General features: G+C 39.3%; 1 protein-coding gene across 1 annotated transcript in view; it reads right to left on the bottom strand.

The window, feature by feature from the left end:
* The window catches only part of LOC139733942 (WD repeat-containing protein 17-like), a 58,857-nt gene that overhangs the window by 33,806 nt on the left and 890 nt on the right, over nucleotides 1-24,161 (bottom strand). The window contains exons 2-4 of the mRNA XM_071644754.1: nucleotides 21,724-21,910; nucleotides 6,263-6,674; nucleotides 4,451-4,702 (exon numbers count right to left, since the gene is read on the bottom strand). Coding sequence (XP_071500855.1) covers nucleotides 4,451-4,702; nucleotides 6,263-6,674; nucleotides 21,724-21,837 — 778 coding nt within the window. The 5' untranslated portion in view covers nucleotides 21,838-21,910. The remainder of the gene's footprint in view (nucleotides 1-4,450; nucleotides 4,703-6,262; nucleotides 6,675-21,723; nucleotides 21,911-24,161) is intronic.

Raw genomic sequence — 24,161 nt, 5'->3', positions numbered from 1 at the left:
TGTTCTCCAACAGCACCACTGAGGCCAAAGCACTTCTGGCTCAGTTAATAGCACTGTAACTCAACTTATGTACATGAAACAGATAACTCAAAAATTCTATAACACTTTCTACAGCAGTGCACTGACTGTTCAAAGTTTCCTGTCTGCAATACTCTTGCCATTTCCTAATGTAGGTTCCATATTGTGTGCGTGTAGACAGTCTCCAAGATGCACACAACACGTCCATAGTCCTGTCCTGGAGTCCCTTTATCTCGAACTGTGAATGCCAATCCTGCAACAAAGAAGATCGAGTTTAGTGCAGAGTGGGTGGGTAGCCTTAGATACTGGTCGTGTCAGCAAGGAATTGCTTCTTTTCAAGATCAAAGGTTCTTCACTCATCATACTTGTCAAGAGAGGGAACCAGGCCTGTGTAGGCCAATTTGGTACCACAAGCAGGCCATGTGCATTGTCTTCTTGTATTTTCTGTAGGCATTTTGCTACCAAACAGAAAGGAGGGAAGGCATAAAAGAGTGCAAATTTTCCCCAGTCTAGTGTGAAAGCATCAACTGACTCTGCATTGGGATCTGACAACCATGAAACGTACCCTAGGTAACTGAGCATTTAGTCTGGATGCAAACAAATCAATTACTGGTGTACCATACTTAGCCACAATCTTCTCAAAGCTTTTCTTATCTAGCATCCACTCTGTTCTGTCATTAAAGTGTCTAGACATAAAGTCTGCCTCGTTGTTCTGGCACCCAGGTAAGTGAGCTGCTGACAGCCATATATTGCGTTCTATACACCAATGCCAGATGTCTAACACTACCTGATTGCAGGTTTCTGATTTCAGCCCTCCCATGCTATTAAGGTAGGCAACAGCTGTAGTGTTATCAATCCTCAATAGGACATGTACATTTCTCTTATCTGCACAGAAGGATTTCAGAGCCATTCCAGCTGCCAGTGTTTCTAGGTAATTAATGCCCGATGTTTGAGCTGAATGTACTTCGTCTGTGGTCCACCTGCCACCTGTGTGAGAGGTTAAGTCTGTGGCACCCCACCCCTCTGCACTGGCATCTGTACGTAGCTCCAAATCGACCTTTTGTCTGACAACATGATTAAATGACTCATGAACATGTTCTCTCCACCATATCAATTCATGTCGTGCCTCCATGGAAAGGTCATGGGCCTATCAAAATGACCACGAGCTGCCTTAAGGGCCTGTACCTTGTCTCTCTCTAGATATCTGTAATGCAATGGGCCATACTGTACTGCAGGGAATGTGGCAACTATTTTCCCTATGACCCTAGCAACCTTTCGAATGGATGGGGTGGCATGGGATAAGAGGGAGGTGCAAACCTCATAAATGTCATCTTGTTTTTCCCTTGGCAAAGTAATGTGCATTGACCTAGTATTCAAATGCAACCCAAGGAACTCTAGGTCTTGGCCTGGGCTAAGTACTGACTTCTCAGGATAAATTAAGAACCCCAGCTCTGTTAGAAGCTAAGTGGTAGCTGAAACAGCCCTTTGGGTAGCATCCTTAGATCTCCCAATTACCAAAGTGTCATCAAGATAACCCATAACTACATGCCCTTCTGTTCTAAGCTGGGCAAACACTGGCTTCAGCATTTTCATAAACAGTCTGGGAGCTGAGCTGAGACCATTAGGTAGGGCCTTGTATTGGTACACTACAGTTTACTTTGCCAATAGAAACGCAAGTACTTTCTCGATGATGGATGGACGGGAACTGAATAGTATGCATCTTGTAAATCAATAGATGCGATGTAGCAATTTGGGCTGAGCAGTGACAAGGCTGTATGTATGTTGTCCATTTTGAAATGCTGATAAAGGATGCTTGTATTAAGATCAGAAAGATCAAGGATAACTCGTAAGGAACCATTCTTTTGGGGTCTCGTGACTATATTGGAGATGAATTCTCCATTCTCATGTTCGAAAAGTTCAATCACATTTTTAGCTAAGAGGCGAGAAATCTCTTCCTCTATCTGACTGTTAAGCTCTGAACTGCGAGATAAATTATACAACTCTTTCCCACTTACAGTAGGGAATTCATTAGGATCAAATTCGAGTTTGTATCCTTTGACAGCATTCAAAATGTATGGATCTGAAGTCAGGCTTCTCCATTTGTCATAGAAATTTTTCAGTCGTCCACCCACCATCGAACAAGCAAGATTAAGGAGAGGGCATGTACTCACCTCTGCAGAGGATGAGGAGACTGTTGGTTTAACATGCTCAGTTACTTGCGGGCCCCCTCAAACCCCTGGTATTGAGGGCTCTGTCGGCCGCTGCCCTTGTTGGGTCTGGTCATCGGGGTGGCAGTGTGTGGCTTCCACGAACGCTGGCCTAAAAAAGGCCACTGTACCGACCCAGCCTGTACGGATGGCGTGGTCCACCCCGCTGATCGCATTCTACGGTAATTAGCTTCCGTCTGTCGGCGGTAAGGGTGATAGTGAGACTGTGACTGCGAATATGGACGCTGACTGGAGTTACCTGTTGAGAAGGGTTTTGAGCCTTTCACAACACCGGCTGCTGCTCTTTGTTCTTTCTGGATGTCTTTGACTTTCTTTCCTAAGTCGTCCCCAAACAGCTGTTTGGTCACAGGGTTCTGAGGCTTGCACAAGTGAGCAAATTTTGCATCTAAGCCAGGTTTTATGAGGTCTTTCCTCAAGGCGTTAAGCTCAAAATTAGAGCTACACAGGAGTCCGAGAGCGTCCTGCTGTTTTTCTGACAGCTCCGACGCAGAAAGGGTCTGCGCAAAAGCGGTGATGCCTTTCACAAGAGCGCTCTGAATACGCTGGAGCTTCAAGTCCCTAGCCCGGGTAGTAGGGTTAAGATTCTCCCAAATCGTCAAGTTGACTTTGGGCACGTCAAGTAGTGGACAGTTTTCTGGGCTAGTGTACTTCTTACCAGTCTCCTCTAGGGCAGCCTGTTCAAGAGTGTGGCTGACAAGGTAGGATACCGACCCAGCAATTTCCTCATTTAAGGGTTTCTTCACGCTGAGAGGCACTGCGAATTTTGCGGCGATAGCTGGGATAGATACATTCTTGCCAGAGGCACGAGTAGCATTACTATCTTCAGTGTTTGTTTCAGCACTGAAATCAGAAGTCTGTGAATCAGACGCTGGTGTAAGTTTACAGCCAAAAGGCCCATCATCTTGATCGCAGTCATACTCATAGTCAGATAAAAGGAGATTATCATCCTCATCTCCGAGACTTCTCATGTCATGACTACTACGAGTCTGTGGATGAGAAAGTGGCAAATGATCCACCAATTTTCCCAGCATCTCTACCAGTTTATTCAGACGATGTTCAAAATTTGAGCCACCAACACTAGTGCTTGGTCCCGACTTCGAGGTCGTGGTCTGTGGAGGCTCTGCACGAATGCAGGCCTGACTGTCCTTCTTTGAAGTAGGATCTGCACGAATGCAGTCCTGGACAGCCCGAGAATCTTTGGCTATAATCTCAGAGTCATTCATGATCAAGGGCTTCTTAATCATAAGGTCTGAGACCTCAAAAGTAGCAGACGACTTGGCGAACTTCCGTGCAATCGCGGGAGGAGGAGACGTGATATTGCCGGTGCTTTGCCTTTGGCTTTTCCCGTGCCTTTTCCACCGTGGCTAGCCGAGCTCGCCGCTGCCGTCTTACCCTTTCCCCCCGGATCGCTGCCAGGGGAGGGACCCGCTCGCGGTCCGCTGGCGATGCTGGTGGAACCCGCATCGCGAACCAGCTTCTCTTGCGGGAAAATCGGCTTCGTGGAAGAACCTGAATTCGCTTCCATCGCTCTCCAAAAACACTACCAAACGATCGGGGAGGTAAAATAACCTATGAAACCCCGAAAACTTGAACGCGACAGATCGCAAAGTGAAAGAAAATCGGCGAAATCTAGAGCTCAAAATGGCGACTTGACCGCTAAGAAACACACGCTACAAATGAATTGACTGCGCATGCGTACGAGTGGGATCTCATATTAACGAACAACGGAGATTACGAAAAATAATATTTAATCATAATCTTTTTTTCAATTCAAACAAGACATACTTGATGAGTGTACCTCTGCCAAGACAATACTGTCAAGCACACCATACCATTATACACATGTACATGCATTCTCTAACAAACTTCCCTGGATCTACATCATGATACAGATCATCAATAAAACAAATCATCCCTTACTTTTTACCGCAATGGACCTCTACTCACAATTTCACCAAAAATCAGTTCATAACATTTTGAGCAATACTGCTGACAAACAAATGAACACTAGCATAAAGATGGCCTTTTTGACAGCAGTAGACATCCTGCTCTCATAAAACCTTGGATGAGATGCAGTGAACTGAATCATATTTGAAATTCTATAGAGAATGATGTGTATTCCTGTATATAGTGTCTGAGTGGACTTTTTCCTTCCTATCTAAGCAAGTGTAGAGTTGACATGTCATTCCATGCCATCTTCCTACCTCCTGAGACAAACATCCCTGGTGCTGTGGGTACCCATGCCATAGTACACACTGAAGTAGCAGTGCTGGGCAGAATAAATGTCATGACCACAGACAGTGCCTCACTGTCAATCATGCGAATCCCTCCCTGATCATTGATCACCAAGAGATAGTCCACGGACAGAGGGTCCCATTCTAGTCCAACCACAGGATCGTCTTCATCATACTCCGCTGCAACCTCAGGACGTAAGACATGCTTCGTGCATTTATGACCTGAATCATTGGTAAACCAGAGTTGGATGGAACTGAAAAGTCACTTTCAACAAAGCACAGGACAGTCGGGTCAGACTGATTGTCTCTACATGTTTTCAGGCATTTCATTCTCATTGAATTATGAAAAAGATTTTCATCAATAAACAAATATATAACAGTTTCAGTTTTTTTTAGAGTCAGAACAAGTCATGGGTGATATTCAGTCATAGGAAATCATTATTGCATAGCCACAAACTAAGTCTACTTTAATATATTGTTACAAATTGGTGGTGGATGGCGCCTACACTGCTGTCTTTACTACATGATCTCAGTAATTGCAAAATCTAACGGTTTTATGTAGTCATCAACAATAGATATGACATGGGTCATCCAAATACCAGCCGGTGACTGGATGACTGGAATGGCTGGGTAATGACAACCATGAGATAGCTAACCTTGTGTAACTTTCTCTCATTGCAGAACATTATTTGGGATCTATGAATTCTATGTAACAATATATCACTCACCATAAAATGTACCCGGGTATTTGTCACACAGTGATATTCTGCATTTTACCGACATCTGACTCAAGCAATAAGTCATCTATGCTCATAAGAATTATCTAAACCATTAATGATTAAGTGAATATCAGGAAGAAATACCCACTCCTTGCCTTCTTTCTTGTCACCATCATGACATGAATAATCATATCTCATTATGTAATTGAGCTCTGTTGGCTGCTCGTGCAATGCGGAGTGCAGTATAAGACCTTGCAGCTATTACTTTTCTCCAGAACTTGTCCCCTATTGTATCTGCACTAATCAGTGTATTTCAGTGGCAGCCAGGACTTCGATATGTTGTGCAAGTCTGACTCTTCAAATGTTGAATACTCACCTAAAAATGTATGGGAATACAGCCTTCTCTGCAGTTGGTCCACGTCTGTGGAACTCTTTACCAATCCAACTTTGGACTTGTAACAACTTTGATACCTTCAAATCTGAACTAAAGACCTTTTTTTTCCAGCAACTTTGTGAATGATATTTGACATATTGTGAGAGCCGGGCAACTTTAAATATTTCATGGATATATAGTGCCGTATAAATGGTGCTATACAGATGTTGTCATCATTATCACCATGATGGGCCCATATAATGTTTTGTGCATTCAAAATAATGCTGTAATTATATATTGTTTAGATATTTGAGTATATGAATTCTGATTGCCATCACTATGTCAAAGTTACACTAATAGGATTTGAAGCCAAGCAATCACCATGGTAAAATTTAAAGTCTAGCATATCCATATCTACATGAGATAGCTCTTAACAAGTGTTACATGTTGCACAGCATGCCAATTCTGCCATACATCACAGTTGCTAATATTCACTGAGAGCTTTCTTTTTCTGTTGGCCATTTTTTGCCTTCAGTATGAAGTCATGTTACTCAGCCAGCTTACCCAAAAATGAGCAAAAAAAAAATTGATTTGCAGTTTTTAGAGGACAGTTCAAATACATGGCTATGACATAACCATAAATGTTTCAATGCTGTAGCTAGCTCTTCTTTCTTTTTGTTTTGTCCTTACCTACACTGAAAAAGGAGAGACTTCCATTAACATGACCTGTAACAAGCTTCCCAAGCTTTCTATGGTGCCATCTGAAGAGAGTCACATTAGAGACAAAGTTCAGTGCCTCCTTGTGAGGTACAGTGCTGTTGGCTTCTTCAAAGTTCCACACCACCACTGGACCACGGCCACTACAGAAGGCCAGCCTAGACTTGTCTACCATGCTCCATCCCAGTGATGTTGGAGTTGCCCGGACACTCTCCAGAGATGCCACAACTCGCTGCTCTGCCACATTCCACACAATAATACGACTATCAGCCCCGGATGTGGCAAAGAGGTCAGGGTCTGTGGGGTGCCAGGCCAGGGCTGTGATGGTCTTGCGATGCTCTGCTACGATGGAAAGCAGCTTAAACTCACTGTAGACTCTGTCAAGCTGGAAAACACATGCAAAATTTCCAGTATAGTAATGCTAAGTTTTGACAGCTATCTCTTATTTCACTTTATCTATATTTTAATAAAATATCTGGACCTCTATATTTCATAAGTTTAGGACTGATGATACATGTATTTATGAGGTTTTTTTTCACCTTCAACAAGGCCAAATGAGGGTATGTAAACAAGGCACAAAAGGCAATAAATAATCATGTTTCCTTTTGTTAAGATTAAAGGAAGGCCTGAATCATTTAACAGTTTACAAAAAAAGATCAAATTTGTCATCTGCATTTCTTCAAGATTCACTATAGATATGAAACTCATTTTAATCCTATCAGAACATTCAGCAGTAGTTTAAAAAATAGAGAGAGAGTCAGCGAGGCAGCTGTGAAAGGTAAGTATGTTGCATTTCAATTTGACCTTAAGAAATGCTTACTACATTGTACATACAATTATTTATTTTTCACTGACTGATGTGAGAAAGATCCTTGCTAATATGCAGAAAAAGAAAAAAAAAACCTGCATTAGCACTACCCACTAGACATAAACAAAAATCTATACACACAAGTAGGAAGTAAACTTGTCCTTCATTAGATGTTGTCAAGTGATAATAGTCTTGTTGTAAGTGTGCTAATATTGCCACTCTAGGAAACATTGCATCTACAGACTGTAAGTGCTACACAAACCTTTGTACCATCTTTGGCATTGCAAATTCATGTCTGGTGGAAAATTACTAAATGCCTGCACAAACACAGTTTAATGACAAACCATCAATCAAACACACAGACAGACCGTTGTATGAAAAAGACCCAAGCAAAGTCTGTGGAGACCCAGCAGGATATTACAGAATTGATCATTGAACTGCACATGAGATTGAGTTACTGTAAAACATGATATATTCGCGGCATGAAATTTTCGCGAATTGGAGCCGACAGCCCTTTTCGTGGCATGAAATTTTCGCGAATTGCCACTGGTGTTCAATGCATGTAGTGTAGACAAAAACTTTCGCGTGCATTTTAATTTTGCGAATTTTGGCGCTCGCAAAATTCGCGATATTAAAATGCACGCGAAAATTCCTCGTTTTACAGTAATGGCTGATCGGTCATGAGAACAGTGTATGCAGTTTACTCTCAAATTTACAGTTTTTTTCCATTTTTCTTAAGCATACCATGAATCTCATTCCAAAGGTTGAGTAAAAAAGCACTAAACTACACTAAAAGAATGACTCTGTCTGTCCTGTATATGTGCAACGATAGTTTAAAACCAAAGCTTTAAGTGCCTGCTTAAATTTTACAGAAAAACAAATTTAAACAATTACTTGATCATTCCCTTTGATTGATTCCATAAAATTACATTCTTGTCATAGAGATATACTGATCATGTGTTAACAAGATGACTAAGCTAATGACAGAATGACAGAATGCAATAATGACTCAGTAACATGTCCAGGGAGTCAGAGTAGTAAAGTTACCAACAGCCCATTGAACATAGGGCTGAATTACTTTCAAACTAGCATGTAAATAGTCAGGATTTTCACTCATTGTTTCACAAATTATTATTTACCATTATATTCCACATACTAAGAATCTTGCTGCAGGATTGGTCAAGAGCTGATCACGTGATAAAGCATAGTTTTGCCCATCACATCACCTGAGAAGAAAAGTATGTGACACTCACCGGCGATAGTCCTTTTTGTTTCGTTGGTCTTTTCAGTCCACACATTCCTAATGCGTTATCACTAATAGTTTTGAGTACACATGACATAAAAGTATGTTACACTGTAGTCTATCCTTTGACGTAGGTCAAATGATGGTCTAAGTGTCCACAGACGGTGCCATGGTGCGCGGTAATCATAAATTTGTTGTTAGTGTCTGCTATGTCTCTGAAGTTGATTCGTATGTTATCGTGCGTGTACTTAGTCTACATGTAGTTGCCTTGTTGGAGTTTTGCCTTGTTTGTGTTTCAGAATGTTCAGCGGTTTTTAGCAACAACATGATTGGTAAGTGAACATAGCCTAAGCCCTAAGGACACCTATACCTACCTAGGATAGGTCTTGACTCTAACTAGACCTAACGTTAGATCTGCAGTTTTCATGTTTTTATACGTGGTCTAACTAGCTGTGTTGTTTGTCCCCCACCCCCCCCCCCCTTCCCTTCTGTCTTGTTCCATATTATTTTTTTTCCTATAGACAGTTAACATGGTTTCAGATGTGGAATAAAATGAGAATATAGATGTAGAATATAAAGCAAATAATCAACTTTGGGCTTCTGGCAATGGGACAAACTATCACTTCTTTGGCGATCTGAATGCGTACGCTATCTTACCTCAGCTGCGCTCCGGAAAGATAACTACATCCAGATCGCCTCAGAAGTAATAGTTTGTCCCATCACCTTTACCAATGTTGATTGTTTTGCTTAGTATGTATGCTACAGAAATCATCTTTCAAACCCTTAAATAAACTTGTCATTAGGGGAAACTTACACAATTTAAGTGGATGGCTCTGACAAATACCTTTAGCTGCTACAACACAAGTCTGCAGAATACACTACTGTATACATCATATATTTAGCGAGACTAAATTTTCGTGAATCGGGACATCCCAATAATTGCATAAGTGGTTAGATTCGCGATCATGGAGTACAGTGCTGAACAGAAAAATGTATACGTGCATGTCACATTCATATCTGGATCTGAGTCAATATTTGTGCATGTCTTTAAATTCGCGAATAGCACCTGACTTGCGAAATTCGCGAAAAGAAAAACCTCGCAAAATATTTGGTGTATACAATAATTTGGCATAATCATTTGTGACCTACAGATCTCAAGTTCTTGTAGCAAGGGGGGGGGGGGGGGTAGGGTCACACTGCATTTTGCAGAATTATCTCCTTCAAGTAATTTCCCTCTCACAATCTTCATTAAACACATGGTATTCAATGTTTCAAACTTTGTAAAATAAAGTGAGAATTTTGTCATATTGCTGGTTAGTGAATTCACAACAATCATTCCCTGCTTTTTATTAATGTTAAACATTATTTCTGACACATATCGGTATATTCTAGCTGCTAAGAGGGTTAGCTGGTTTCTCTATTTTTTCAATCTTATTGACAGGACTATGGTTTATGCAAACTAGATGTACATGTATAAAACTTTGCCATCTGAAAGTTTTACAGAGCAATGCTATAACATGTACAACTCTCTATGTTATATATAACACATAATTACTGCATGTGTCTCTTCACTAATAAACCCATGATATAATTTATCTTACTCACTCTTGTAGGATATATTACACACCTGCACTCACAGAGTTATAGGTATTTACATCCCACATTTTATCCAGCTATAAATGTACCCTTCATATATGCCTGTACATTCACAGACACAAAGATCTCTGTTCACAGCACAGATTAAATGTATTCATCAATAGACTGAGGAAAGTTCAAATATCTCTCCAGTGTATTGATGGTGTGTGTAACAGTGCACCTGAACAAAGGTTTGGTCTCCAAGGTAACCACAGTGTACAAACTGTACTGGTAGCCTTCAACAGGCAGCCACTCATTTGAATGAGCCAACTCAAAGGTCGATGTGTATTTTGTTGCTGTGTTTTGGGTCAATTCCTTTCCAAGAGTAATACCATGGTCCAGCAATAATTTAGGGAAATGTATTAATCAAAGTGTTGTACTGTGAGAGATGGCTAGTTGCAAATGAATAAAACATTAATTTTGCATAGACATGACCTTAACTCTTTGAAAATCAGTCTGTTGAAATGCAAGAAAAGCTTACAGTATTATACATGTTTGCAGAGTACTGGAGGGAGGGGGATAAATCTGACTGGGCATGCCTGCTTGTAGGACCTACATACGTTGTATAAAAAATAGTGTGGAGTATGAGTACCTTTGAATACAACATTTAAATGAAAACAACTTCTATTCAGGAGGCTGTTCAACTCATAGGATCTGAACAGGGCACATCAAGGATGTAACATTTACCTTACAGATAGTATCTTACATTTATCTATATTACCTCCGCCAAGGGAGGAGGTTATGTTTTCGTTGCCGTTGGTTGGTTGGTTGGTTGGTTGGTTTGTCCATGCGCAAAATAACTCAAAAAATTGCAAACTGATTATGGTGGAACTTACAGGGAAGGTTGAGAATGACATAAGTAAGAGATGATTAAATTTTGGTAGTGATCCGAAAATTTGTATGAATTTTATGAAGGATTTTTTTATGTTTTGGAAGGTAGGGTCAGTGAATTTGGGAGTTCAAGGTGCATATTTTTTAGGTTTTCATATACCCACACTAGAGTGCGTGCTCTTATTTCTGGTCCAGAGCACAGCTGGCATTGATGACGTAACAAAAGACTTCTACATTTAGAAAGTGGGCTATTTTCAGCATGCATGACATTGTACATGAGTGGAAATCAATGATCTCTATGGAAGAACAAGATCAGTGGTGGAAAAACCAGCTTGGAGGAGGTCTGCGCTCTCAGAGTGCCTTGGTACATTGTAGTTATTAATGTATCAGCACGTTAAATACAATTTTGTACAAATGAATAGTGGCTGCAACCATCTGGAATAAATCAAAATTACAATCATAACAACGTATCAATTATCTGGAGCATTAAAAAAGTCATAATTTGTCATGGAAATGAAAGCACTAGCATCTTGGAAAATGATGACTAATTTACAATATGATATACCATTGAATTGTATCTAGAAATCTGAAAAGTGTGTTATACAGACATTTCTCCTTGATAACATCTTTATGTTCACAACTAATACAGGGTGGTCAAATAGCTCAGCTGGTATTACATTTTTTTATATTATATTTTTTAACGCTTTAAAATTTGACTGCCTTCAGACTGCAGTCAAGAAAATGTGTGAAAGTAACACTTGCCTGAATTTCTAACAAAACATGCTATTAAAGGGATGGTATAGTTTTGGTTGAGATCTAACTTCAGGTTTCTAACATTTTGGGGTTAGATAATGAGAAACCGCTTATGAAATATTTAAGAGCATGTACAAATGTGTAATTCTAAGAGGAATTCAACATTTATTTGATGAAAATTGGTTTTGGAACGGCCGAGATACGTAAAATAGAGCAATCCTAATAAAAGGTGGGACCCACCTTTTATTATGGTCTCTTTATTTTACTTTGTTTTTGGATGTCTCAGCCATTCCAAAACCGATTTTCATCAAATAAACTTTGAATTCGTCTTAGAATGGTATGCTCTGTACTATTTCATAAGTGGTTTCTTGGTATGTCACAAAAATATAAAAGCCTAATCCTCGCCTCAACCAATACTGTACTATCCCCTTAAAGATTGAAATTACTACTAGTGTTGTTACTATGGCTGGTTGAAAATATTCAGAAATGACAAACTAATCAAAATGAATGCTGAACCACTCAATTGGTCTAGAATATTCATATGTGCCCCCTTGTCTATATCCCTGTATGCATGTAAGACATGGACCCTAAACAAAGAGTTAGAAAGGAGAATACCTGGCCACAGAGATGAGATGCTATCACAAATTATATACCTCATAAGTGAGATTCGTATCACTGATTGGTCAAAAGTATATCACGTGACAAGGTATAGTCCCGTCTATCTTGCCTTAGGGTTTTCATGTAAGTGATAGAAAGGCAAAACCCTCGTGATAGAAAGGCAAAACCCTCGTGATAGAATTCGTAAACCCTCCGCGACTTTTGTACACACAATTAAGTACACTAGTGCACTAGACTTCGCGCGCGGTGGTCCGCAACCCCTCCACCCAAAGACGTTCACTACGCGCATCGTATAAACACATGCAAAATCATCGCACAGCAGCAGGCATGTTTCAACTTTGCATGGTGATCGAGCGCTCCTCCGTGATTTGAAGTGAGCTGGATCAAAGATCGTACACTTTGCAATTAGGATTTCTTAGGATCCCGAAGCAGAGACAAATCTCAGCATGTTGGAAATATCGAATTAAAACACGAGCGACGGGAAACTGGATGTATACTGTAATCTACTGCCACGATTTTATGCAGGAGCTCGCCGAAGGCCGTGTGAGTGAGTACAATGTACCGTGCGTACTGGGTAGTCTACGAAATGCACGAAAACCATGCAAGCAAGCGCAGGCTGTGGCCTGATTTTAGGGCTGTAAACGTTTAGGCCTAACAATTAGAATTTACAACTACTTCGTATTTGTCTAGCCCTAGATCTTGGTTAACTCTTAAACGATGAGGTATATAAAACAAATATTAACTGCTCTGTATTCGGATGGTGGAGGAAATTATCACTCCCTCGGTGCTTTTCATACCGACCCTTCCATCACCCCTCGGCTAACGCCTCGGGGTGATAGAAGGGTCGGTATGAAAAGCACCTCGGGAATGATAATTTCCACCATCATCCTCATGAGCAGTCAATATTTGTATACTACAGTATACTTGACATCTTCAACAAAGACCACATTACCAATGATGAAGTAAAAAACCGAGTCTATTGAGCCATCAGGCCCTGGTACTGTCAACTGTAAAAAAGTGCAAAAGGGTAATTCCGCGGGAACGGAATTACAAATCAGAGAATTTTGGCTCATATTCTTTCACCCTGTACACTGGATTGATTACTTTGCCTTCTCTTGATACATTTAAAAGATGCAGACGTACTCATCACACTATCACCCCAAATACAAATTTGTTAAATGTTCTCACTTGGTTGGTTACAAAGGAGGTCTATGTGCAATAGTAACGGAATTACCAGAAAATTGAGTTACAACTTCAACTCTGACTTCGGGAGTTGTTTCTCTGAAATCTCAACACATACACTATAGGTTGTTGTCTGATTTCATCTTTGATTGTGTCAACTTCACTTTAGTTGAATTGTTTTTCAAATATTTCATCACATTTTCTCAGCAGCAGGCTTTTCCCCTGTAAAGTCAGTGGTAAGGGAATTACACAAATGGTATCGGAATTACGCCTTCTGAAATACACTGGGAAAAATACACATTCTTGGTACTCATGTATTCTGGAATGTCTTGATAAAGATTGCATATGCCTTTAGCTATAATATAACCACTAAATAACTACTCTCTAGCCTTTGACCTTGAACTGCTACAGGTGTATAGGTGCCAAATGAGTTTCTATTGTCAAAAAAGCATAACATTTTCATGCTAATGATTGTGATTTGAAGTTGTAACTACAGTTGAACCTCTCGTAACCGGACAAGTCGGGACCGGGGCTCATCCTGATAAGGGATTTGGCCGGATAAGGGAGACTCAATGCTTTATACATGTACATATACATACACATGTACTGATGTAGCCCATTGTAGTACCACAGGTTACAGGTAGTAATGTGTATACTGCAACCTTTTCATTGTTACACTCAGTAACACACCCCAAAATAGAGGTTCGTGTTTGCAAGAATTTGGAAGGAAATTTGATGTAATGTATATTAATCATGTTGGAAGTAATATGTAATTCATGTGTGTTTGTGTAGGAGTTCTCAAGGAGTTGGGAATCCCCCTTTCCTTCCGTGGTTATTAAAAAAAAATCACGGCGAGATTGCGTCCGTATAATAGAGAGATCCGGATAAAGGGAGGCCGGATAAGAGAGGTTCAACTGTATGTAAATCAAGATCTCGTAACTTGTAAGTACCACATCCATCAAAATTTGTCTACTTTCAAGTTAAGAATTTCACACTCTGCAGGTAAATGGCATCTAAGACACATGGTAACGGAATTACACCAGAATAGCCCTACGCAAGTGCAATTCTATGTATAAATCCAGTCCACAATACTCAAATTTTCTTGTTTTTCTTTTGTTGATATCATGCCAGACACATTTCTCTGTTTTCTTCTTCCTAAATAGGCCAATTAATGATAATATGTGTGAATTACTTACAAGTATTGTACATAAATATTATGTGCACATGCACAAGAAAATAATAAAAAACTGTCCGGATTGACACTGAATCTAAATCTAAATCATAAAGTGCCAATTTACATGTACAGTGCAAGAGCACAGTGTGCAGCCCCATCATTGAACACAATGTTTAAGACATAAGGATGAACACAAATGGTGCTTGAAACTTTTAATTTGTTAAGTGAAAATCTATGCAGTTGTGGTTCAATGACAAATTATATAACCAAATTACAATGTTGAAATCATAAATTGAAAAGAAAGTTTTCGTATATGATTATTACTGCAATAGTGCTCAATCATCAGTAATACATTGTGGCTTATATTAATCACTAAAAACTTGTGACATTTTACTTATAGCTGAAGTTGCCCCCTGGTATGTAATATAGTGCATAATTTGATAATTACCTTACAGTGTAAGTCCTACTTAGGCCTACCAAAACAAGAGACCCGCGGGTCTAGCGCTCACCTGAGTATCGCAAGTTCACCTTTCACGCAGTCACTAATCTAAATTATTCACAGCTCTACTAAAATTTGACCAGGCATTCTCAAGTAGAAGATGAAAATGTGCAATAAGGGCCCAAATTTTAAAGATTCCTTAATTTGGGGGGGGGGATTGGGGCCCCCTGGGGCCCTCTGGGTGGGGCATGGTGCCCATTTTGATAAATTGAGATCCTGACCCCCTAGGGATGCTACCTGCCAAGTTTGACGAAAATCCATCAAGAGGTTTTCAGGAAGAAGATGAAAATGAACAAGGAAAAGTAGAAATTACGCGGTGCGTAACATATGTCCCCGCCGGAAGTAGCATTTAGTGGCAAGATGTACAATATAGGTAAAAAATCAAGGTCAAAGGTCAAAGAAGTCAAAGGTCAAAATTCTGTGTAGAAGTTTTGAAGCCCTCACCTAGTGCCATCACATAAAGCAAACGGAATCGAAATCGGGTTAGAAATGGCAAAGGAGTAGCATTTTGAAGCAAAATGTACAATATAGGTAAAAAATCACGGTCAAAGATCAAAGAAGTCAAAGGTCAAAATTCTGTGTAGAAGTTTTGAAGCCCTCACCTAGTGCCATCACATAAAGCAAACGGAATCGAAATCGGGTAAGAAATGGCGAAGGAGTAGCATATTGTAGCAAAATGTACAATATAGGTCAAAAATCAAGGTCAAAGGTCAAAGAAGTCAAAGGTCAAAATTCTGTGTAGAAGTTTTGAAGCCCTCACCTAGTGCCATCACATAAAGCAAACGGAATCGAAATCGGGTTAGAAATGGCGGAGTAGCATTTTGAAGCAAAATGTACAATATAGGTCAAAGGTCAAGGTCAAAGGTCACAACTGAAATTCTTTGTAGAAGTTTCAAAGCTCCCATGTAGTGCTATCATATAAAGCAAACAGAATCAAAATTGGCTCATAAATGACAGAGAAGTAGCAAATTGAACATTTTGATCACACACGGACGCACAGACGGACGGACGGACACACACACGTACGGAGCCCGTTTCATAGTCCCCTGCTTGAACTCGTTCGGCGGGGACAACAATTCAGGCCCCTATTTGGACCTTCCCAACCTCCCCCCCACCCCCAAGGGGGGCACCCCTGATTCTGCCATGAATAAACTTGAAACTACAGTCATCAATGTACCAACTCATAGTATTAACTTAGCTCTATCACTTCTGGTTCTAGAGAAGAAGATTTTTACAGATTCCTTAATTTGGGGGGGGGGTTGGGCCCCCCTGGGGGCCCCCTGGGTGGGGCATGGTGCCCATTTTAACAAATTGAGTTCCTAACCCCCTAGGGATGCTACCTGCCAAGTTTGATGAAAATTGGTCTTGGGGTTTTCAAGAAGAAGATGAAAATGTAAAAAGTTCACGCACGCCGGACGCCGGACGAAGGGCGATCGCAATAGCTCACTTGAGCCTTTGGCTCAGGTGAGCTAATAAAATGAAGTAAACTAAAATGAAATAGAATACAGCAAAATAACTTTAACAAACGACTACTTTTTGAACCATTAGAGTGAGTCCAACAAATTCTGTAAATTCATCTTTTAAGGTAAGAGGGCCTCTTTTATCCATCTGCAGCTCACTGTGTTAGAGTCCGATTATTCAACGTGTGAATGATGTTAGTATAATTACTTCTGACCACACAAAATTTCTTAATGACCTCTTCAGAAATACGACAGTGATTTGATTTGACTGTACTCATGACTTGGCCAACAAATTTCCTACAAGTTTCCTGTCTCTGTCTTTCTTCTTTGACTTTGTCAATTTTCTCATCCTGGGTTTGCCATATATTTTACTCACAAGAAGTGTGCATCTTCTAAATTGCAGTAAAGTGGTATTTTGACTGCCTGAAAGCAAATGATAAAATACACTGTAATGGCACTATTAACCCTAACCAGGCCGGGCTTTTTTGAGTGTTCTGTGTCCGGGGAGGGGTTGATTCAACCCCCACCCCCCGAGATCTCGACCGTCGCTCGTGCAATCACCATGAAAATTGGCACATACATTACCTGTGGCGTAATCTACCAAACTATTTTAAAAAATGGAAATTTTCATCATAATATGCATAAAATCATACTTTTTGCTCTAAATCAGAAATTAAAGCTCCTAGAATCCTAATTTTTGGTGATAACATTCTTTGTACCATTCCTAACAATGTACATGAAAAAAAAAATCTGGTATCAAAATCAATTTCTCATGTATTTTATTGTTTTATGAATTTCTTATGTATTTCTTTGTTTTTTCGACCTTTTGTTTTATCATTTTCTTTCTCAAAATTTATGACAGAACCTATTTCAAGCCTAACTATGCTAAAATTAATTAGTTTCAGCCTATGAAAGTGAAAATAATCAGATCTACGAATAAGAAGAGAAAACTCCATTTGCACAGACTTAATACACAAAATCACGTTTTTGAGCCATGTTCAGTCTGACAGGCATGTATAAAAGGTCACGCAGCGTCGTAATGGTATGCGCAATTTTCGCGAAAATGGTGTCAAAAGATGCGCAAGACTTGAAAGTAAAAAGTCAGCGAACAGCACGGTCAAAAAATTTCGAGCGGCGGAGTAGTTGTGAAAAATGTTGAGGGGGGGTTGATTCAACCCTTTTTAGGGTTAAAGGAAACTGGATTGTACAGCAAATGGTAACATGAAGAGTAAAGTTAGAAGCAGAAGCCCATTGACTTTGATATTTAAAACCTTTCTTAGGACGGGAGAGTATAGGCCTAAATGTTACATTTTAGAGCTGTATCACAATTACTGACTGGGTAATGTTCATCACAAATGGTGTTTTTGTTTTTATTCCTTTTAAAAAGAAAGGATTAAAGAACAAATTTCAAAGGGTAGCAGATGCTCTGTATCAAATGGGCATGGAAATCAAAATACATGTCTCTGTGGAGGAAAGATCTAAGAAACAGATGAAAGAAGGTCATAGTCATACACTTACCATTAAAGATAAAGGACTTGATGAAAACAGGACATGTTCAATAAAAGGTCAGGCTATCGACTTGGTGATAATAAAGCCTTTCGCATACAGAAAGATCAAAGGTGTCACATTAAGTGGGCATCCCGTGTCATATAATGACTTCTATCACATTGTGTATGATCCTTCTCTTAAATTCTTGATCTTTCCTCACAAAAAATATCCTGTCATTTCTCTCTGTCAGTAGCAGTGGTCTCTTTTCCTTTTGAAGAAATTTTATGTCCTTCCTCTTTTTTCTAACCTTTGTTCAATTTATGCTGCATCACACCATTCAATAGTCCCTCAGCACTATACTTAGATTTTGTATAAAACCATGAGACTTTTTAGCAACAAAATATACATTGATATCTCCGAATTCAGTATGATTTTTAACATTTGAGAATGAGTATCTTTAGCAAATCTTATAAAGTTATCAGTTAGCACAGTCTTCATGTAGTTTTTGTACATGAGAAAAGGTGAAAGAAGGGAGGAGCCTTTCAGCACAAGAAGTCTTGTCAACCGTATACCCTGATGTCAGGACTCACTGTCAGAGGCATCCAGCTATGCTGAGTCATGTCAGTGTATCATACCATACATATATTTCAACTTTCACTCCTTTACTGCCAATCACTTACACTGCTAAGCTCAAGGATAATGCCCTGATCAGTTAGACATTATCATCAAAATTTGAGACCCATGGCAAAATAGCACTTAAATGATAAACTGGAAATGTGAGAATTTATGTATAACCTACGTGGCAATATGTGAAAAAAATGGCCAATTGATTCACTGTTCACGAACTCATTCCAGAAAAATTTATAGAACTTCAAAATATCATAACATCTTTATTTTCATTCACTTTTGATCAAATTTTCTTTGTTTGTGTTAGAAAAGTATAACTTCCTTTAAGCTGCACTGAAATTCCCCTTCAAAAGTCTTGCATCTCAAAACAACAATGTAAGATGACACTGGCTGTTCCACTAAAAGCCCCATTATCGCTAGATCCTGAGCAAGAACAGCTTATTTTGCAGTGATACAGGGACCAATCAAAGACTTACTCTACAATTTGGAGGCAGTACTTAGGATACCACAATAAGCCCAGAAAGGAGAAGTACAGTGAAACCCCATTATAACGAGGTCCGTGGGACCGGCGACATTACCTTGTTATAACCGTACGCATCAAAAACAAAGAAAAACATAAGCATGACGTCATATACCCATCAATCAAACTTAAGAACATCCTTTGCGTTGTTATTACACAATTATGGATCATTATTATTGAGAGAATAAAGGGAAATTATTTGTTGATTGATACAAAAAAAGACGAAAAATGTAGGGGTTGAAATGCGTTTAACTTAATTCTTTTCTTCCCAAAATCTCTTCGAATAATAGTTGCAAATACGTTCTTGAGAAGTAGGCCTACTCGGCAGGATCATATTCATGATTCTTTCTACACCTATCTCTTCCTCTTGTATTGAATCATTCTGAAAGAATGATGTTTTTTCGTTTGCGAAATGCAGTGTAAAATGACAATGAACAAAATCAGATTGTATAAAATGCACTTTTTAAGTTTTTCTAAACACCAGCGCAAATAGAGTACGTTGTTTACCGAACTTGCGAGGTATTTTACACGGTTGTTGCCCAGCGGGAAAGCGATGATTTCATTAATCATTTCGGCTGTAATACTACACCATATGATCGTTCTTTCTTCTGAAAATCTTTTTGCGTTTTGTACAAAATTGTTCTTAAAAAATATGCCACAGGATTGAATTTGGAATTGATCCTTTTTACGCAAATCTGTACCTGTTGGTGCCCAGCTGGAATGCTATGATTTCATGAATCATTTTGGATGTAATCCTACGATCGTTGCGCCCGAAAGGATTACAAATGCGTTCTTTATTTTCTTCTGAAGATCTCTTCGCGTTTTGTTGGTTATCTGTTCTTCAAAAATATGCAACAGGATTGAATTTGAAAGGTTGTGATCCTTTTTACGCAAATCTGTACTGATACCTGTTGGTACCCAGCGGAAATGCAATGATTTCATGAATCATTTCGGCTGTCATGGCTGTAATCCTATATAAAGTGTATGATCGTTGCGCCCGAAGGAATTTAAAATGCGTTCTTTATTTTCTTCCAAAAATCTCTTCGCGTTTTGTACATTCGTTCTTGAAAAATATGCGACAGGATTGAATTTGGAAGGTTGTGATCCTTTTCTTGCAAATCTGTACCTCATAGACCGTTCTGAAAGAAAGGAAAATCTTCATAGTGAAATGCTACTTCAAAGTGAAATGCAGTGTTAAATAATAATGAGCAAACCCAGATCTATTCAAACTGTTAAATGTGTTTCAATTAAAAGACTAAATTAAAAGTAGATTAACATGCGTTATTCAACTATTTTTACACTACTGTCACCAGGCGGGATCGCGATGATTTCATGAATTATTTCGGCTTTAATCATACACACTCATAATTACATTATCATTTGTTACATGATAATGAACAAACCTAGATCTATTCAAACTGTTACATGCGTTTATTTCTTTTTGTGAACACCGACTCAATTAAGTAGATTGACATGCGTCATTCAATCATTTTGTCGCTACTGTCACCCAGCGGGATCGCTATGATTTCATTAATTATTTCGGCTCGGTAATCATATACACTTATATTTACTAGCCGGCAAAACAACTGGAAGTTGGAACTAGAAATGGAAAGGATATAATGATGAGTTACACACGCACTCTAATTGTCCATTTTGGCCACAAGTGTCGCTACATGAAAAGTTTTTTTACTGCGTTATTTTTTGTTTTCTCGTTGCGGTGGGGTCTGACGTAATATCACACACGATCTCGCGAAAAAGAAAATTGAATGATTTTATTCAATAGCTTAGTAGGAACATCGGAAGGTATTTCTGTGTCTTATCGTGTGGTTTAGAAGAAAACATGGAAGGAAAGGTACTCTGCAAAACGGGAAAGAGACTTGGATAGCGTGAATTCGGTCTTCAGTGTTTCGTTTGTCGGGTGTTTGAAAGCGGCAAGTCAAGAAAATGGAACCTCATTATATCCGATCAAATTGCTTATGTTTTTCTTTATCACGATGCATCGAAATTGTCCTTGTTATAAACGAACACGTTATAACCGATTCGTTCTGCCATAGGTTTACACGCAAAGGAAAACGGGACCGACGCGATCACCTCGTTATAAGCAGTTCCTCGTTATAACCGAACTCGTTATAACGGGTTTCACTGTAGTGGGCCAAAGGGGCCTCCAAGCTAGAGCTGTCTGGTAGTACTGCTAATTATTGGTCAGTTTGGCGTGCAAAAGAATACAGAACTTGCATATTCCTCAACCATGCACGCATGCAAGGAAATGGGACAAAAAGGATTTCCCAGGGAGGTCCCAGGGAGGTCGCAATGAGATCGCAAAGAAGTCGCACAGGGGGTACTGGTGCAAGCTCAAGGTTACTTTCAATTCGCACCAGATCACAGGCTCAGGTCGCACAGTGGGCATTGGGCTTGAGTATGAACCACTGAGGTGTTAACAATGTCTTTGTGGTAACAAGTACACTGAAGAATTCAATATGGCATAACCACTGTATGTCAACACAGAATCACAATCTCTATGCTCAAAAAAGCACTAAATTAAGAATATGGAAAGACAAGCATATGCAATATTAGCATAATTTCCCAAAACACTCACCTGATAGATATAAACTGCAAGAGTAGCACAGTAGGCAAATCTATCATGTGAAGCAGCACACACATCCCTGTTCCATGGCTGACAGCCTGCAGCTAGTAGACTGGTTTGCCTCATGACTGGCTTGCTTACAGGGACTGAATCATTCACTTTTACTGCTAGAATACTCAGTTAACATTCAGTCAGGTAGCTACACCAATTGGCCAAAAAAAAATAGGGATAGAAAACAAAGAAAAGTTATTATTCAAAATCTCAAATATGAATGACAAGGTAGGAGTACAGTTGTAAATGTATCACCTAGGGTGATATATATAAAATATGTACAATTGTACGTTTGACCATACTTTGCTTTCTTCTAAATCCCGACAAAATTATCCTTTCTGCTGTTCAGACATAGGCCATTTTGAATCTTTCTTCAAACATTTGTCACTGCAGTTAGCCATCTAACTTATCACAAATATGACGGTATCTTTCCAGTAACCTATAGCTAAAAATCAATACATAAACAATTAAGGCACATTGTAAAAGAAGTTGGTTGAGAAATGCTGTTCCTAGAGTGCACACAAACACACAACATACAGCACACATACACTACACATGTATCACAAGTTAGTGTGCACTCTCCCATCTAAATAACTGGTCATAACCAGTTGTACGTTGATTTTTAGTTCTAATTTGCTTAAAAGATATCATACCCTCATATTAATTTCTTGTATCATATAGACTATAGATAGAAAACTTTAAATTCAGATTGTGCTAGCAGCATATAGGCCAGGGGATACGGTGCAATTAACTCCGGGATAAGAGGCCAAAGCTTTTGAATTCGTAAAGGTCAAGGAAGCACTGTGCAGAGCGAAGGACAAAAATTCTTGTAAGTTTACCTCCTAGTACTATCACCAAATCCCTCGAAACTTCACATTCTATATAATAATATATATCTCATATGTCATCCTTGGGGCAAAAATGCTGATGTATCATTCGAGATAGTTTATTTTTCTGTTTCAGTCGAGCATGGAAAAGGGTTACGATTATTTCCCGACACAAGTCTGCGCTTGCATTCATGAGTTTTATGCATTTGATTAATATATTGCTAGTCTGTATGACTACATCAGACCCACTACTTGCAAAGTTTCATGTTCGCACAATTAGTAGTTATGTGAAAATTAGAGCAAAAAGACAACCAAATTTAAGAGAAAATACTGGACATGTATGCACTTAGATCATCCTCCTGCGCATGCGTTCTCTACTGTTCAGCGCACACTTAGCCAATCAGCGGTGTCAGTTTCGGCGCACGGCGACAGGGTTCGGTATTCGGTCCACAGGGTGGTGAGTGGGTGAAAGACAAACCCTGCAATGTGCTTCAACTGCTTCATGCAGCACGAAAACCGATACATCGGACTGCGTACTGCTTACATTATGGATTTTACGTGGGTCACAAAAGACAGTGATCTAAATTTTTTCGCGACATAACCATGCAACAAATGATACAGAAAAAATATTTGGAACACAGTACAAAATGTATGAACATACGGCCAAAAGTCATAAACCGCAGTTTCATTTTGGGGCAATAAAGGAAAATGTGAGAAAATACCACTTGTTTAGAGACCAAATTTTCTTTTCTGGAAGATAAGTTTTGACGTTATTTTCACAGGTCTATCCTCAATAAAACCTAAAATAACTAAAATTGCGAGTTAGAGAATAGTTTCTTCTTCAATTTGCTGTATAGATTAAATCATTCAAATGAGGCTTCAAAGGTGAGATACTGCGATTGTCCTGCAACACTTCCCCAGCGGTTTTGCATTTGTACATAAACTCTTAATACTTTAAACAAATGAGACTTCGAGGTCATCAATGCTTTTGGCAAGTCAAGTGATTGCACCGTATCGCCGCGGCTGGCATACACCACAAAGCAAAGCTAGTGAAGAGTGGTGCGTGGATGACATGAAGGTGGACATCAACATCAATTTTGATAACCAATTCAGTCTAGCTCAAATTTACAAAAGTGATGAGACTTCAGTGAAAATAAATATGCTATATAATGTGCAATTTAGTTGACCCTTTGAAGACGAGTACCAAGTATACTCGGGCAGGTGTCCAAGATGGGAAATGTATCTTGTACTCTTGTAGCAAACTCAGCCCATCCTCACCGGGTAAAGAGGAATTTGAGAAAGATACATGCATTTATAGTTAATATTTGTATCTATACAAATACACATCAATAAAAATAATTTTCCACTCAGTGTAGCATTGTTTGGTGTTGCACTGTTGGCAATATGCATGACTTAACACTTAGGGTTATAATTAATCCTAGGGCATTTGGGCTGGTCGCAGTTAGATATAATCAGCTTGCTCTCCTGAGAACAGTTTTATGACAAGGTCATGGTCAATAATTGCTTACTAAATACTGACAATCAATAGGCCAATTTACAATTAACTTGATG

Source organism: Diadema antillarum, unplaced genomic scaffold, assembly GCF_040938485.1.
Source record: "Diadema antillarum isolate AM-2024a unplaced genomic scaffold, OU_Dant_1.0 seq00000506_RagTag, whole genome shotgun sequence".
NCBI lineage: Eukaryota > Metazoa > Echinodermata > Echinoidea > Diadematoida > Diadematidae > Diadema > Diadema antillarum.
This window is presented reverse-complemented; position numbering and strand designations above follow the sequence as displayed.